We start from the raw sequence: 20,650 nt of genomic DNA, 5'->3' as shown, positions 1-20,650 counted from the left end.
AACATCGGCGAGCACCGTGACGACATCACCAACGGATTCGACTACTTCGTCCTCAACTGACACATCCACTACGATAGACACTTTGACCTCGGCGAGCACCGAGACGACATCGGCAACGGATTCGTCTATTTCATCCACGACTGTCAGCTCAACAACGGTAGACACATCGACCTCGTCGAGCACCTCGTCGACATCACCAACGTATTCGTCAACATCATCCTCGACTACCAGTCCCACGTCGGTGACCACATCGACATTGGCGAGCACCGATACGACCTTAACAGCGGATTCGTCTACTTCGACCTCAACTGACACATCCACAACGGTAGACACATCGACCTCGGAAAGCACCGAGACGACATCACCAACGGATTCGTCGTCGTCTTCCTCGACTACCAGCCCCACTTCGGTGACCACATCGATATCGGCGAGCACCGATACGACCTACACAAAAGATTCGTCTACTTCATCGTCGACTGACACATCAGCTACGATGGACACATCAACATTGGCGAGCACCCTGACGACATCACCAACGGTTTCGTCTATTTCTCCTTCGACTGTCAGCTCAACTACGATAAAAACATCTACCACGGTGAGCACCGAGGCGACATCACCAACGGATTCGTCTATTTCATCCTCGACTGTCAGCTCTACGGTAGACACATCGACGTCGGCGAGCACAGAGACGACATCACCAACGGAATCGTCTACTTCGTCCTCGACTGACACATCCACTACGGTAGACACATCGACCTCGGCGAGCACCGTGACGACATCACCAATAGATTCGTCTACATCGTCCTCGACTACCAGCCCCTCTTCGATGACGACATCGACATCGGCGAGCACCGATACGACCTTAACAACTGATTCGTCAACTTCGTCCTCGACTGCCAGTACCACTACGGTGGACACATCAACATCGGCGAGCACCGTGACGACATCACCAATGGATTCGTCTACTTCGTCCTCAACTGACACATCCACTACGGTAGACACATCGATATCGTCGAGCACCGATACGACATCACCAACGGATTCTTCTACTTCTCCTTCGAATGTCAGCTCAACTACGGTAGATACATCTACCACGACGAGCACCGAAACGACATCACCAACCATTTCATCTACTTCTCCTTCGACTGTCAGCTCAACTACGGTAGATACATCTACCTCGTCGAGCACCGAGACGACATCACCAACGGTTTCGTCGACTTCGTCCTCGACGACTGACACATCCACTACGGTAGACACATCGACCTCGGCGAGCACCGAGACGACATCGGCAACGGATTCGTCTATTTCATCCACGACTGTCAGCTCTACTACGGTAGACACATCGACCCCGGTGAGCACAGATACGACCTCAACAACTGTTTCGTCTATTTCGTCCTCGACTGAAACGTCCACTACGAGTGACACATCAACATCGGCGAGCACCGAGACGATATCACCAACGGATTCGTCTATTTCGTCCTCGACTGTCAGCTCAACAACGGTAGACACATCTACCTCGTCGAGCACCGAGTCGACATCACCAACGGATTCGTCTACTTCATCCTCGACTGTCAGCGCCTCTACGGTAGACACATCGACATCGGCGAGCACCGAGACGACATCACCAACGGATTCGTCTACTTCATCCTCAACTGACAAATCAACTACGGTAGACACATCGACCTCGTCGAGCACCGAGTCGACATCACTAACGGATTCGTCTACTTCGTCCTCAACTAACACATCAACCACGATAGACACATCGACATCGGCTAGCACCGAGTCGACATCAGCAACAGATTCGTCTATTTCATTCTCGTCTGTCAGCTCTACGGTAGACACATCGACCTCGGCGAGCACCGAGACGACATCACCAACGGATTCCCCTATTCCATCCTCGACTGTCAGCTCAACAACGGTAGACACATCTACCTCGTCGAGCAACGAGTCGACATCACTAACGGATTCGTCTACTTCGTCCTCAACTGACACATCAACCACGATAGACACATCTACCACGGCGAGCACCGAAACGACATCACCAACCATTTCATCTACTTCTCCTTCGACTGTCAGCTCGTCTACTTCATCCTCGACTGACACATCAACTACGATAGACACATCGACCACGGTGAGCACCGTGACGACATCACCAACGGATTCTTCTACTTCTCCTTCGACTGTCAGCTCAACTACGGTAGATACATCTACCTCGTCGAGCACCGAGACGACATCACCAACGGTTTCGTCGACTTCGTCCTCGACGACTGACACATCCACTACGGTAGACACATCGACCTCGGCGAGCACCGAGACGACATCGGCAACGGATTCGTCTATTTCATCCACGAATGTCAGCTCTACTACGGTAGACACATCGACCTCGGTGAGCACAGATACGACATCACCAACGGAATCGTCTACTTCGTCCTCGACTGACACATCCACTACGGTAGACACATCGACCTCGGCGAGCACCGTGACGACATCACCAATAGATTCGTCTACATCGTCCTCGACTACCAGCCCCTCTTCGATGACGACATCGACATCGGCGAGCACCGATACGACCTTGACCACGGATTCGTCTACTTCGTCCTCGACTGTCAGTTCCACTACGGTGGACACATCAACATCGGCGAGCACCGTGACGACATCACCAACGGATTCGTCTTCGTCGTCCTCGACTCTGAGCTCTAGTACAGTTGATACTTCCACATCGGTGACTACCAAGGTGACCTCACCAACGGATTCATCTACGTCATCCTCGACTCTCAGTTCCACTACAGTTGATACTTCCACATCGGCGACTACCGAGGTGACCTCACCAACGGATTCGTCTACGTCATCCTCGACTCTCAGTTCCACTACAGTTGATTCATCCACTGCGGCGAGTACCGAGGCAATCTCACCAACGGATTCGTCGTCGTCTTCCTCGACTACCAGCCCCACTTCGGTGACAACGTCGACATCGGCGAGCACCGATACGACCTACACAAAAGATTCGTCTACTTCATCCTCGACTGACACATCCACTACGGTGGACATATCGAACTTGGCGAGTACCGATACGACCTTAACAACTGATTCGTCAACTTCGTCCTCGACTGCCAGTTTCACTACGGTGGACACATCAACATCGGCGAGCACCGTGACGACATCACCAATGGATTCGTCTACTTCGTCCTCAACTGACACATCCACTACGGTAGACACATCGATATCGTCGAGCACCGATACGACATCACCAACGGATTCGTCTACTTCTCCTTCGAATGTCAGCTCAACTACGATAGACACATCTACCACGGCGAGCACCGAAACGACATCACCAACCATTTCATCTACTTCTCCTTCGACTGTCAGCTCAACTACGGTAGATACATCTACCTCGTCGAGCACCGAGACGACATCACCAACGGTTTCGTCGACTTCGTCCTCGACGACTGACACATCCACTACGGTAGACACATCGACCTCGGCGAGCACCGAGACGACATCGGCAACGGATTCGTCTACTTCATCCTCGACTGACACATCACCTACGGTAGACACATGGACCTCGGTGAGCACCAAGACGACAACACAAACGGATTCGTCGACTACATCCTCGACTGTCAGCTCCACTACGATAGACACATCGACATCGGCGAGCACCGAGACGACATCACCAACGGATTCGTCTACTTCATCCTCGACTGACACATCAACTACGGTAGACACATCGACCTCGGTGAGCACCGAGTCGACAACACCAACGGATTCGTCGACTTCATCCTCGACTGTCAGCTCCACTACGGTAGACACATCGACATCGGCGAGCACCGAGACGACATCACCAACGGATTTGTCTACTTCGTCCTCGACTGTCAGCTCAACTACGGTGGACACATCAACATCGGCGAGCACCGAGACGACATCACCAACGGATTCGTTTACTTCGTCCTCGACTGACACCTCCACCACGGTGGACACATCAACATCGGCGAGCACCGAGACGACATCACCAACGGATTCGTCTACTTCGTCCGCGACTGTCACATCAACTACGGTAGACACATCGACATCGGTGAGCACCGAGACGACAACACCAACGGATTCGTCGACTTCATCCTCGACTGTCAGCTCCACTACGGTAGACACATCGACCTCGGGAAGTACCGATACGACATCACCAACGGATTCGTCGACTACATCCTCGACTGTCAGTTCAACTACGGTAGACACATCGACCTCGGCGAGTAACGATACGACATCACCAACGGATTCGTTTACTTCGTCCTCGACTGACACCTCCACCACGGTGGACACATCAACATCGGCGAGCACAGAGACGACATCACCAACGGATTCGTCTACTTCATCCTCGACTGACACCTCCACTACGGTGGACACATCAACATCGGCGAGCACCGAGACGACAACACCAACGGATTCGTCTACTTCGTCCTCGATTGATACCTCCACTACGGTAGACACATCGACCTCGGTGAGCACCGAGACGACATCACCAACGGATTCGTCTACTTCGTCCTCGACTGTCACATCAACTACGGTAGACACATCGACATCGGTGAGCACCGAGACGACAACACCAACGGATTCGTCGACTTCATCCTCGACTGTCAGCTCCACTACGGTAGACACATCGACCTCGGCGAGTACCGATACGACATCACCAACGGATTCGTCGACTACATCCTCGACTGTCAGCTCCACTACGGTAGACACATCGACCTCGGCGAGTACCGATACGACATCCCCAACGGATTCGTCTACTTCATCCTCGACTGACACATCCACTACGGTAGACACATCGACCTCGGTGAGCACCGAGACGACAACACCAACGGATTCGTCTACTTCGTCCTCGACTGTCACATCAACTACGGTAGACACATCGACATCGGTGAGCACCGAGACGACATCACCAACGGATTCGTCGACTTCATCTTCGACTGACACCTCCACTACGGTAGACACATCGACCTCGGCGAGCACCGATACGACATCACCAACGGATTCGTTTACTTCGTCCACGACTGACACCTCTACTACGGTAGACACATCTACATCGTCGAGCATCGAGACGACATCAGCAACGGATTCGTCTACTTCGTCCCCGACTGTCAGCTCCACTGCGGTAGACACATCGTCCTCGGCGAGTACCGATACGACATCAACAACGGATTCGTCTACTTCATCCTCGACTGTCAGCTCCACTACGGTAGACACATCGACCTCGGCGAGTACCGATACGACATCACCAACGGATTCGTCTACTTCATCCTCGACTGTCAGCTCCACTACGGTAGACACATCGACCTCGGTGAGTACCGATACGACCTCAACAACGGATTTGTCAACTTCGTCCTCGACTGTCAGCTCAACTACGGTAGACACATCGACCTCGTCGAGCACCGAGACGATATCACCAACGGATTCGTCTACTTCGTCCTCGACTGACACCTCCACTACGGTGGACACATCAACATCGGCGAGCACCGAGACGACATCACCAACGGATTCGTCTACTTCATCCTCGACTGACACATCCACTACGGTGGACATATCGAACTTGGCGAGTACCGATACGACCTTAACAACTGATTCGTCAACTTCGTCCTCGACTGCCAGTTTCACTACGGTGGACACATCAACATCGGCGAGCACCGTGACGACATCACCAATGGATTCGTCTACTCCGTCCTCAACTGACACATCCACTACGGTAGACACATCGATATCGTCGAGCACCGATACGACATCACCAACGGATTCTTCTACTTCTCCTTCGACTGTCAGCTCAACTACGGTAGATACATCTACCTCGTCGAGCACCGAGACGACATCACCAACGGTTTCGTCGACTTCGTCCTCGACGACTGACACATCCACTACGGTAGACACATCGACCTCGGCGAGCACCGAGACGACATCGGCAACGGATTCGTCTACTTCATCCTCGACTGACACATCACCTACGGTAGACACATGGACCTCGGTGAGCACCAAGACGACAACACAAACAGATTCGTCGACTACATCCTCGACTGTCAGCTCCACTACGGTAGACACATCGACATTGGCGAGCAGCGAGACGACATCACCAACGGATTCGTCTACTTCATCCTCGACTGTCAGCTCCACTACGATAGACACATCGACATCGGCGAGCACCGAGACGACATCACCAACGGATTCGTCTACTTCATCCTCGACTGACACATCAACTACGGTAGACACATCGACCTCGGTGAGCACCGAGTCGACAACACCAACGGATTCGTCGACTTCATCCTCGACTGTCAGCTCCACTACGGTAGACACATCGACATCGGCGAGCACCGAGACGACATCACCAACGGATTTGTCTACTTCGTCCTCGACTGTCAGCTCAACTACGGTGGACACATCAACATCGGCGAGCACCGAGACGACATCACCAACGGATTCGTTTACTTCGTCCTCGACTGACACCTCCACCACGGTGGACACATCAACATCGGCGAGCACCGAGACGACATCACCAACGGATTCGTCTACTTCGTCCGCGACTGTCACATCAACTACGGTAGACACATCGACATCGGTGAGCACCGAGACGACAACACCAACGGATTCGTCGACTTCATCCTCGACTGTCAGCTCCACTACGGTAGACACATTGACCTCGGGAAGTACCGATACGACATCACCAACGGATTCGTCGACTACATCCTCGACTGTCAGTTCAACTACGGTAGACACATCGACCTCGGCGAGTACCGATACGACATCACCAACGGATTCGTTTACTTCGTCCTCGACTGACACCTCCACCACGGTGGACACATCAACATCGGCGAGCACAGAGACGACGTCACCAACGGATTCGTCTACTTCGTCCTCGACTGACACCTCCACTACGGTGGACACATCAACATCGGCGAGCACCGATACGACATCACCAACGGATTCGTCTTCTTCATCCTCGACTGACACATCAACTACGATAGACACATCGACCACGGTGAGCACCGAGACGACAACACCAACGGATTCGTCTACTTCGTCCTCGATTGATACCTCCACTACGGTAGACACATCGACCTCGGTGAGCACCGAGACGACATCACCAACGGATTCGTCTACTTCGTCCTCGACTGTCACATCAACTACGGTAGACACATCGACATCGGTGAGCACCGAGACGACAACACCAACGGATTCGTCGACTTCATCCTCGACTGTCAGCTCCACTACGGTAGACACATCGACCTCGGCGAGTACCGATACGACATCACCAACGGATTCGTCGACTACATCCTCGACTGTCAGCTCCACTACGGTAGACACATCGACCTCGGCGAGTACCGATACGACATCCCCAACGGATTCGTCTACTTCATCCTCGACTGACACATCCACTACGGTAGACATATCGACCTCGGTGAGCACCGAGACGACAACACCAACGGATTCGTCTACTTCGTCCTCGACTGTCACATCAACTACGGTAGACACATCGACATCGGTGAGCTCCGAGACGACATCACCAACGGATTCGTCGACTTCATCTTCGACTGACACCTCCACTACGGTAGACACATCGACCTCGGCGAGCACCAATACGACATCACCAACGGATTCGTTTACTTCGTCCACGACTGACACCTCTACTACGGTAGACACATCTACATCGTCGAGCATCGAGACGACATCAGCAACGGATTCGTCTACTTCGTCCCCGACTGTCAGCTCCACTGCGGTAGACACATCGTCCTCGGCGAGTACCGATACGACATCAACAACGGATTCGTCTACTTCATCCTCGACTGTCAGCTCCACTACGGTAGACACATCGACCTCGGCGAGTACCGATACGACATCACCAACGGATTCGTCTACTTCATCCTCGACTGTCAGCTCCACTACGGTAGACACATCGACCTCGGTGAGTACCGATACGACCTCAACAACGGATTTGTCTACTTCGTCCTCGACTGTCAGCTCAACTACGGTAGACACATCGACCTCGTCGAGCACCGAGACGATATCACCAACGGATTCGTCTACTTCGTCCTCGACTGACACCTCCACTACGGTGGACACATCAACATCGGCGAGCACCGAGACGACATCACCAACGGATTCGTCTACTTCGTCCTCGACTGACACCTTCACTACGGTAGACACATCGACCTCGGTGAGTACCGATACGACCTCATCAACGGATTTGTCTACTTTGTCCTCGACTGTCAGCTCAACTACGGTAGACACATCGACCTCGTCGAGCACCGAGACGACATCACCAACGGATTCGTCTACTTCGTCCTCGACTGAAACCTCCACTACGGTGGACAAATCAACATCGACGAGCACCGAGACGACATCACCAACCGATTCGTCTACTTCGTCCTCGACTGACACCTCCACTACGGTAGACACATCGACATCGGTGAGTACCGATACGACCTCATCAACGGATTTGTCTACTTTGTCCTCGACTGTCAGCTCAACTACGGTAGACACATCGACCTCGTCGAGCACCGAGACGACATCACCAACGGATTCGTCTACTTCGTCCTCGACTGAAACCTCCACTACGGTGGACAAATCAACATCGACGAGCACCGAGACGACATCACCAACCGATTCGTCTACTTCGTCCTCGACTGACACCTCCACTACGGTAGACACATCGACCTCGGCGAGCACCGATACGACCTTAACAACGGATTCGTCTACCTCGTCCTCGACTGACACCTCCACTACGATAGACACATCGACCTCGGTGAGCACCGATATGACATCACCAACGGATTCGTCTACTTCATCCTCAACTGACACATCAACTACGGTAGACACTTCGACCTCGGCGAGCATCGAGACGACATCACCAACGGATTCGTCTACTTCATCCTCAACTGACACATCAACTACGGTAGACACATCGACATCGGCGAGCACCGTGACGACATCACCAACGGATTCGTCTACTTCATCCTCGACTGTCAGCTCCACTACGGTAGACACATCGACCTCGGCGAGCACCGATACGACATCACCAACGGATTCGTCTATTTCATCCTCCACTGTCAGCTCCACTAAGGTAGACACATCGACATCGGCTAGCACCGAGACGACATCACCAACGGATTCGTCTACTTCATCCTCGACTGTCAGCTCCACTACGGTAGACACATCGACCTCGGCGAGTACCGATACGACATCACCAACGGATTCGTCTACTTCATCCTCGACTGACACATCAACTACGGTAGACACATCGACCTCGGTGAGCACCGATACGACATCACCAACGGATTCGTCTACTTCATCCTCGACTGTCAGCTCCACTACGGTGGACACATCGACATCGGTCAGCACCGAGACGACATCACCAACGGATTCGTCGACTTCATCTTCGACTGACACCTCCACTACGGTTGACACATCGACCTCGGCGAGCACCGATACGACATCACCAACGGATTCGTCTACTTCATCCTCGACTTACACATCCACTTCGATAGACACATCGACCTCGTTGAGCACCGAGACGACAACACCAACGGATTCGTCGACTTCATCCTCGACTGTCAGCTCCACTACGGTAGACACATCGACCTCGGCGAGTACCGATACCACCTTAACAACGGATTTGTCTACTACGTCCTCGACTGTCAGCTCAACTTCGGTAGACATATCTACCTCTTCGAGCACCGTGACGACATCACCAACGGACTCGTCTACTTCGTCCTCGACTGACACCTCCACTACGGTAGACACATCGACATCGGTGAGCACCGAGACGACATCACCAACGGATTCGTCGACTTCATCTTCGACTGACACCTCCACTACGGTTGACATATCGTCCTCGGCGAGCACCGATACGACATCACCAACGGATTCGTCTACTTCGTCCACGACTGACACCTCTAATACGGTAGACACATCTACATCGTCGAGCATCGAGACGACATCAGCAACGGATTCGTCTACTTCGTCCCCGACTGTCAGCTCCACTGCGGTAGACACATCGTCCTCGGCGAGTACGGATACGACATCACCAACGGATTCGTCTACTTCATCCTCGACTGACACATCCACTACGATAGACACATCGACCTCGGTGAGCACCGAGACGACAAAACCAACGGATTCGTCGACTTCATCCTCGACTGTCAGCTCCACTACGGTAGACACATCGACCTCGGCGAGTACCGATACGACATTAACAACGGATTTGTCTACTTCGTCCTCGACTGTCAGCTCAACTTCGGTAGACACATCTACCTCGTCGAGCACCGTGACGACATCACCAACGGATACGTCTACTTCGTCCTCGTCTGACACCTCCACTACGGTAGACACATCGACATCGGTGAGCACCGAGACGACATCACCAACGGATTCGTCTACTTCGTCCACGACTGACACCACTACTACGGTAGACACATCTACATCGTCGAGCATCGAGACGACATCAGCAACGGATTCGTCTACTTCGTCCCCGACTGTCAGCTCCACTGCGGTAGACACATCGTCCTCGGCGAGTACCGATACGACATCACCAACGGATTCGTCTACTTCATCCTCGACTGACACATCAACTACGGTAGACACATCGACCTCGGTGAGCACCGATACGACATCACCAACGGATTCGTCTACTGCATCCTCGACTGTCAGCTCCACTACGGTAGACACAGCGTCCTCGGCGAGTACCGATACGACATCACCAACGGATTCGTCTACTTCATCCTCGACTGACACATCCACTACGATAGACACATCGACCTCGGTGAGCACCGAGACGACAACACCAACGGATTCGTCGACTTCATCCTCGACTGTCAGCTCCACTACGGTAGACACATCGACCTCGGCGAGTACCGTTACCACCTTAACAACGGATTTGTCTACTACGTCCTCGACTTTCAGCTCAACTTCGGTAGACACATCTACCTCGTCGAGCACCGTGACGACATCACCAACGGATTCATCTACTTCGTCCTCGACTGACACCTCCACTACGGTAGACACATCGACATCGGTGAGCACCGAGACGACATCACCAACGGATTCGTCTACTTCATCCTCGACTGACACATCAACTACGGTAGACACATCGTCCTCGGCGAGTACCGATACGACATCAACAACGGATTCGTCTACTTCATCCTCGACTGTCAGCTCCACTACGGTAGACACATCGACCTCGGCGAGTACCGATACAACATCACTAACGGATTCGTCTACTTCAATCTCGACTGTCAGCTCCACTACGGTAGACACATCGACCTCGGTGAGTACCGATACGACCTTAACAACGGATTTGTCTACTACGTCCTCGACTGTCAGCTCAACTTCGGTAGACACATCTACCTCGTCGAGCACCGTGACGACATCACCAACGGATTCGTCTACTTCGTCCTCGACTGACACCTCCACTACGGTAGACACATCGACATCGGTGAGCACCGAGACGACATCACCAACGGATTCGTCGACTTCATCTTCGACTGACACCTCCACTACGGTAGACACATCGACCTCGGCGAGCACCGATACGACATCACCAACGGATTCGTCTACTTCGTCCACGACTGACACCTCTACTACGGTAGACACATCTACATCGTCGAGCATCGAGACGACATCAGCAACGGATTCGTCTACTTCGTCCCCGACTGTCAGCTCCACTGCGGTAGACACATCGTCTTCGGCGAGTACCGATACGACATCAACAACGGATTCGTCTACTTCATCCTCGACTGACACCTCCACTACGGTAGACACATCGACCTCGGCGAGCAGCGATACGACATCACCAACGGATTCGTCTACTTCATCCTCGACTGTCAGCTCCACTACGGTAGACACATCGACCTCGGTGAGTACCGATACGACCTCAACAACGGATTTGTCTACTTCGTCCTCGACTGTCAGCTCAACTACGGTAGACACATCGACCTCGTCGAGCACCGAGACGATATCACCAACGGATTCGTCTACTTCGTCCTCGACTGACACCTCCACTACGGTGGACACATCAACATCGGCGAGCACCGAGACGACATCACCAACGGATTCGTCTACTTCGTCCTCGACTGACACCTTCACTACGGTAGACACATCGACCTCGGTGAGTACCGATACGACCTCATCAACGGATTTGTCTACTTCGTCTTCGACTGTCAGCTCAACTACGGTAGACACATCGACCTCGTCGAGCACCGAGACGACATCACCAACGGATTCGTCTACTTCGTCCTCGACTGAAACCTCCACTACGGTGGACAAATCAACATCGACGAGCACCGATACGACATCACCAACGGATTCGTCTACTTCGTCCACGACTGACACATCAACTACGGTAGACACATCGACCTCGGTGAGCACCGAGACGACATCACCAACGGATTCGTCGACTTCATCCTCGACTGTCAGCTCCACTACGGTGGACACATCGACATCGGTCAGCACCGAGACGACATCACCAACGGATTCGTCAACTTCATCTTCGACTGACACCTCCACTACGGTAGACACATCGACCTCGGCGAGTACCGATACCACCTTAACAACGGATTTGTCTACTACGTCCTCGACTGTCAGCTCAACTTCGGTAGACATATCTACCTCGTCGAGCACCGTGACGACATCACCAACGGATTCGACTACTTCGTCCTCAACTGAAAAATCCACTACGGTAGACACACCCTCGTCGAGCACCGAGACGACGTCACCAATGGATTCGTCTACTTCGTCCTCAACTGACATATCCACTACGATAGACACTTTGACCTCGGCGAGCACCGAGACGACATCGGCAACGGATTCGTCTATTTCATCCACGACTGTCAGCTCAACAACGGTAGACACATCGACCTTGTCGAGCACCTCGTCGACATCACCAACGTATTCGTCAACATCATCCTCGACTACCAGTCCCACGTCGGTGACCACATCGACATTGGCGAGCACCGATAGGACCTTAACAACGGATTCGTCTACTTCGACCTCAACTGACACATCCACAACGGTAGACACATCGACCTCGGCGATCACCGAGACGACATCACCAATGGATTCGTCTACTTCATCGTCGACTATCAGCTCAACTACGGTAGACACATCTACCTCGTCGAGCGCCGAGTCGACATCACTAACGGATTCGTCTACTTCGTCCTCAACTGACACATCAACCACGATAGACACATCGACATCGGCTAGCACCGAGTCGACATCAGCAACAGATTCGTCTATTTCATCCTCGTCTGTCAGCTCTACGGTAGACACATCGACCTCGGCGAGCACCGAGACGACATCACCAACGGATTCCTCGATTTCATCCTCGACTGTCAGCTCAACAACGGTAGACACATCTACCTCGTCGAGCAACGAGTCGACATCACCAACGGATTCGACTACTTCGTCCTCAACTGACACATCCACTACAGTAGACACATCGACCTCGTCGAGCACCGAGTCGACATCACCAACGGATTCGACTACTTCGTCCTCAACTGACACATCCACTACGGTAGACACATCCTCGTCGAGCACCGAGACGACGTCACCAATAGATTCGTCTACTTCGTCCTCAACTGACACATCCACTACGATAGACACTTTGACATCGGCGAGCAGCGAGACGACATCAGCAACGGATTCGTCTATTTCATCCACGACTGTCAGCTCAACAACGGTAGACACATCGACCTCGTCGAGCACCGAGTCGAAATCACCAACGTATTCGTCAACATCATCCTCGACTACCAGTCCCACGTCGGTGACCACATCGACATTGGCGAGCACCGATACGACCTTAACAACGGATTCGTCTACTTCGTCCTCGACTGACACCTCCACCACGGTTGACACATCGACCTCGGCGAGCACCGTGACGACATCACCAACGGATTCGTCTACTTCTCCTTCGACTGTCAGCTCAACTATGATAGAAACATCTACCACGGTGAGCACCGAGGCGACATCGCCAACGGATTCGTCTATTTCATCCTCGACTGTCAGCTCTACGGTAGACACATCGACGTCGGCGAGCACAGAGACGACATCACCAACGGAATCGTCTACTTCGTCCTCGACCGACACATCCACTACGGTAGACACATCGACCTCGGCGAGCACCGTGACGACATCACTAATAGATTCGTCTACATCGTCCTCGACTACCAGCCCCTCTTCGATGACGACATCGACATCGGCGAGCACCGATACGACCTTGACCACGGATTCGTCTACTTCGTCCTCGACTGTCAGTTCCACTACGGTGGACACATCAACATCGGCGAGCACCGTGACGACATCACCAACGGATTCTTCTACTTCTCCTTCGACTGTCAGCTCAACTACGGTAGATACATCTACCTCGTCGAGCACCGAGACGACATCACCAACGGTTTCGTCGACTTCGTCCTCGACGACTGACACATCCACTACGGTAGACACATCGACCTCGGCGAGCACCGAGACGACATCGGCAACGGATTCGTCTATTTCATCCACGACTGCCAGCTCTACTACGGTAGACACATCGACCCCGGTGAGCACAGATACGACCTCAACAACAGTTTCGTCTATTTCGTCCTCGACTGACACGTCCACTACGAGGGACACATCAACATCGGCGAGCACCGAGACGACATCACCAACGGGTTCGTCTATTTTGTCCTCGACTGTCAGCTCAACAACGGTAGACACATCTACCTCGTCGAGCACCGAGTCGACATCACCAACGGATTCGACTACTTCGTCCTCAACTGACACATCCACTACAGTAGACACATCGACCTCGTCGAGCACCGAGTCGACATCACTAACGGATTCGTCTACTTCGTCCTCAACTGACATATCAACCACGATAGACACATCGACATCGGCTAGCACCGAAACGACATCACCAACCATTTCATCTACTTCTCCTTCGACTCTCAGCTCAACTACGGTAGATAAATCTACCTCGTCGAGCACCGAGACGACATCACCAACGGTTTCGACTACTTCGTCCTCAACTGACACATCCACTACAGTAGACACATCGACCTCGTCGAGCACCGAGTCGACATCACTAACGGATTCGTCTACTTCGTCCTCAACTGACACATCAACCACGATAGACACATCGACATCGGCTAGCACCGAGTCGACATCAGCAACAGATTCGTCTATTTCATCCTCGTCTGTCAGCTCTACGGTAGACACATCGACCTCGGCGAGCACCGAGACGACATCACCAACGGATTCCTCGATTTCATCCTCGACTGTCAGCTCAACAACGGTAGACACATCTACCTCGTCGAGCAACGAGTCGACATCACCAACGGATTCGACTACTTCGTCCTCAACTGACACATCCACTACAGTAGACACATCGACCTCGTCGAGCACCGAGTCGACATCACCAACGGATTCGACTACTTCGTCCTCGACTGACACATCCACTACGGTAGACACATCCTCGTCGAGCACCGAGACGACGTCACCAATAGATTCGTCTACTTCGTCCTCAACTGACACATCCACTACGGTAGACACATCGACCTCGGCGAGCACCGAGACGACATCGGCAACGGATTCTTCTACTTCATCCTCGACTGACACATCACCTACGGTAGACACATCGACCTCGGTGAGCACCAAGACGACAACACAAACGGATTCGTCGACTACATCCTCGACTGTCAGCTCCACTACGGTAGACACATCGACATTGGCGAGCACCGAGACGACATCACCAACGGATTCGTCTACTTCATCCTCGACTGTCAGCTCCACTACGATAGACACATCGACATCGGCGAGCACCGAGACGACATCACCAACGGATTCGTCTACTTCATCCTCGACTGACACATCAACTACGGTAGACACATCGACCTCGGTGAGCACCGAGTCGACAACACCAACGGATTCGTCGACTTCATCCTCGACTGTCAGCTCCACTACGGTAGACACATCGACATCGGCGAGCACCGAGACGACATCAACAACGGATTTGTCTACTTCGTCCTCGACTGTCAGCTCAACTACGGTGGACACATCAACATCGGCGAGCACCGAGACGACATCACCAACGGAATCGTCTACTTCGTCCTCGACCGACACATCCACTACGGTAGACACATCGACCTCGGCGAGCACCGTGACGACATCACTAATAGATTCGTCTACATCGTCCTCGACTACCAGCCCCTCTTCGATGACGACATCGACATCGGCGAGCACCGATACGACCTTGACCACGGATTCGTCTACTTCGTCCTCGACTGTCAGTTCCACTACGGTGGACACATCAACATCGGCGAGCACCGTGACGACATCACCAACGGATTCGTCGTCGTCGTCCTCGACTCTGAGCTCTAGTACAGTTGATACTTCCACATCGGCGACTACCGAGGTGACCTCACCAACGGATTCTTCTACGTCATCCTCGACTCTCAGTTCCACTACAGTTGATTCATCCACTGCGGCGAGTACCGAGGATATCTCACCAACGGATTCGTCGTCGTCTTCCTCGACTACCAGCCCCACTTCGGTGACCACGTCGACATCGGCGAGCACCGATACGACCAACACAAAAGATTCGTCTACTTCATCCTCGACTGACACATCCACTACGGTGAACACATCAACATTGGCGAGCACCGTGACGACATCACCAACGGATTCGTCTACTTCGTTCTCTACTGACACATCCACTACGGTGGACACATCAACATTGGCGAGCACCGTGACGATATCACCAACGGATTCGTCTACTTCTCCTTCGACTGTCAGCTCAACTACGATAGAAACATCTACCACGGTGAGCACCGAGACAACATCACCAACGGATTCGTCTATTTCATCCTCGACTGTCAGCTCTACGGTAGACACATCGACGTCGGCGAGCACAGAGACGACCTTAACAACGGATTCGTCTATTTCGTCCTCGACTGACACATCCACTACGGTGGACATATCGACCTTGGCGAGTAGCGATACGACCTTAACAACTGATTCGTCAACTTCGTCCTCTACTGCCAGTTCCACTACGGTGGACATATCAACATCGGCGAGCACCGTGACGACATCACCAATGGATTCGTCTACTTCGTCCGCAACTGACACATCCACTACGGTAGACACATCGATATCGTCGAGCACCGATACGACATCACCAACGGATTCTTCTACTTCTCCTTCGACTGTCAGCTCAACTACGGTAGATACATCTACCTCGTCGAGCACCGAGACGACATCACCAACGGTTTCGTCGACTTCGTCCTCGACGACTGACACATCCACTACGGTAGACACATCGACCTCGGCGAGCACCGAGACGACATCGGCAACGGATTCGTCTATTTCATCCACGACTGCCAGCTCTACTACGGTAGACACATCGACCCCGGTGAGCACAGATACGACCTCAACAACAGTTTCGTCTATTTCGTCCTCGACTGACACGTCCACTACGAGGGACACATCAACATCGGCGAGCACCGAGACGACATCACCAACGGGTTCGTCTATTTCGTCCTCGACTGTCAGCTCAACAACGGTAGACACATCTACCTCGTCGAGCACCGAGTCGACATCACCAACGGATTCGACTACTTCGTCCTCAACTGACACATCCACTACAGTAGACACATCGACCTCGTCGAGCACCGAGTCGACATCACTAACGGATTCGTCTACTTCGTCCTCAACTGACACATCAACCACGATAGACACATCGACATCGGCTAGCACCAAAACGACATCACCAACCATTTCATCTACTTCTCCTTCGACTGTCAGCTCAACTACGGTAGACACATCGACCTCGGTGAGTACCGATACGACCTCATCAACGGATTTGTCTACTTCGTCCTCGACTGAAACCTCCACTACGGTAGACACATCGACCTCGGCGAGCACCGATACGACCTTAACAACGGATTCGTCTACCTCGTCCTCGACTGAACCCTCCACTACGATAGACACATCGACCTCGGTGAGCACCGAGACGACATCACCAACGGATTCGTCTACTTCATCCTCGACTGACACATCAACTACGGTAGACACATCGACATCGGTGAGCATCGAGACGACATCACCAACGGATTCGTCTACTTCATCCTCCACTGTCAGCTCCACTACGGTAGACACATCGACATCGGCTAGCACCGAGACGACATCACCAACGGATTCGTCTACTTCATCCTCGACTGACACATCAACTACGGTAGACACATCGACCTCGGTGAGCACCGAGACGACAACACCGAAGGATTCATCGACTTCATCCTCGACTGTCAGCTCCACTACGGTAGACACATCGACCTCGGCGAGTACCGATACGACATCACCAACGGATTCGTCTACTTCATCCTCGACTGACACATCAACTACGGTAGACACATCGACCTCGGTGAGCACCGATACGACATCACCAACGGATTCGTCTACTTCATCCTCGACTGTCAGCTCCACTACGGTGGACACATCGACATCGGTCAGCACCGAGACGACATCACCAACGGATTCGTCGACTTCATCTTCGACTGACACCTCCACTACGGTTGACACATCGACCTCGGCGAGCACCGATACGACATCACCAACGGATTCGTCTACTTCATCCTCGACTTACACATCCACTTCGATAGACACATCGACCTCGGTGAGCACCGAGACGACAACACCAACGGATTCGTCGACTTCATCCTCGACTGTCAGCTCCACTACGGTAGACACATCGACCTCGGCGAGTACCGATACCACCTTAACAACGGATTTGTCTACTACGTCCTCGACTGTCAGCTCAACTTCGGTAGACATATCTACCTCGTCGAGCACCGTGACGACATCACCAACGGATTCGTCTACTTCGTCCTCGACTGACACCTCCACTACGGTAGACACATCGACATCGGTGAGCTTCGAGACGACATCACCAACGGATTCGTCGACTTCATCTTCGACTGACACCTCCACTACGGTTGACACATCGACCTCGGCGAGCACCGATACGACATCACCAACGGATTCGTCTACTTCATCCTCGACTGACACATCCACTTCGATAGACACATCGACCTCGGTGAGCGCCGAGACGACAACACCAACGGATTCGTCGACGTCATCCTCGACTGTCAGCTCCACTACGGTAGACACATCGACATCGGTGAGCACCGAGACGACATCACCAACGGATTCGTCGATTTCGTCTTCGACTGACACCTCCACTGCGGTAGACACATCGACCTCGGCGAGTACCGATACGACATCAGCAACGGATTCGTCTACTTCATCCTCGACTGACACATCAACTACGGTAGACACATCGTCCTCGGCGAGTACCGATACGACATCAACAACGGATTCGTCTACTTCATCCTCGACTGTCAGCTCCACTACGGTAGACACATCGACCTCGGCGAGTACCGATACAACATCACCAACGGATTCATCTACTTCAATCTCGACTGTCAGCTCCACTACGGTAGACACATCGACCTCGGTGAGTACCGATACGACCTTAAGAACGGATTTGTCTACTACGTCCTCGACTGTCAGCTCAACTTCGGTAGACACATCTACCTCGTCGAGCACCGTGACGACATCACCAACGGATTCGTCTACTTCGTCCTCGACTGACACCTCCACTACGGTAGACACATCGACATCGGTGAGCACCGAGACGACATCACCAACGGATTCGTCGACTTCATCTTCGACTGACACCTCCACTACGGTAGACACATCGACCTCGGCGAGCACCGATACGACATCACCAACGGATTCGTCTACTTCGTCCACGACTGACACCTCTACTACGGTAGACACATCTACATCGTCGAGCATCGAGACGACATCAGCAACGGATTCGTCTACTTCGTCCCCGACTGTCAGCTCCACTGCGGTAGACACATCGTCCTCGGCGAGTACCGATACGACATCAACAACGGATTCGTCTACTTCATCCTCGACTGACACCTCCACTACGGTAGACACATCGACCTCGGCGAGCACCGATACGACATCACCAACGGATTCGTCTACTTCATCCTCGACTGTCAGCTCCACTACGGTAGACACATCGACCTCGGTGAGTACCGATACGACCTCAACAACGGATTTGTCTACTTCGTCCTCGACTGTCAGCTCAACTACGGTAGACACATCGACCTCGTCGAGCACCGAGACGATATCACCAACGGATTCGTCTACTTCGTCCTCGACTGACACCTCCACTACGGTGGACACATCAACATCGGCGAGCACCGAGACGACATCACCAACGGATTCGTCTACTTCGTCCTCGACTGACACCTTCACTACGGTAGACACATCGACCTCGGTGAGTACCGTTACGACCTCATCAACGGATTTGTCTACTTCGTCCTCGACTGTCAGCTCAACTACGGTAGACACATCGACCTCGTCGAGCACCGAGACGACATCACCAACGGATTCGTCTACTTCGTCCTCGACTGAAACCTCCACTACGGTGGACAAATCAACATCGACGAGCACCGAGACGACATCACCAACGGATTCGTCGACTTCATCTTCGACTGACACCTCCACTACGGTAGACACATCGACCTCGGCGAGCACCGATACGACATCACCAACGGATTCGTCTACTTCGTCC

The 20,650-nt window shown here is 52.9% G+C and overlaps 1 protein-coding gene across 1 annotated transcript in view; it reads left to right on the top strand.

Annotated features, from left to right (window-relative positions):
* Nucleotides 1–20,650, top strand: part of LOC141910570 (uncharacterized) — a 37,579-nt gene that overhangs the window by 1,246 nt on the left and 15,683 nt on the right. Inside the window, exons 2-8 of the mRNA XM_074801262.1 lie at nucleotides 652–844; nucleotides 947–1,162; nucleotides 3,902–3,976; nucleotides 5,009–5,167; nucleotides 8,879–8,962; nucleotides 17,153–17,311; nucleotides 18,350–18,385. Of these exons, the coding sequence (XP_074657363.1) occupies nucleotides 652–844; nucleotides 947–1,162; nucleotides 3,902–3,976; nucleotides 5,009–5,167; nucleotides 8,879–8,962; nucleotides 17,153–17,311; nucleotides 18,350–18,385 (922 nt within the window). The remainder of the gene's footprint in view (nucleotides 1–651; nucleotides 845–946; nucleotides 1,163–3,901; nucleotides 3,977–5,008; nucleotides 5,168–8,878; nucleotides 8,963–17,152; nucleotides 17,312–18,349; nucleotides 18,386–20,650) is intronic.

Source organism: Tubulanus polymorphus, chromosome 9, assembly GCF_964204645.1.
Source record: "Tubulanus polymorphus chromosome 9, tnTubPoly1.2, whole genome shotgun sequence".
Classification (NCBI taxonomy): domain Eukaryota; kingdom Metazoa; phylum Nemertea; class Palaeonemertea; order Tubulaniformes; family Tubulanidae; genus Tubulanus; species Tubulanus polymorphus.
This window is presented reverse-complemented; position numbering and strand designations above follow the sequence as displayed.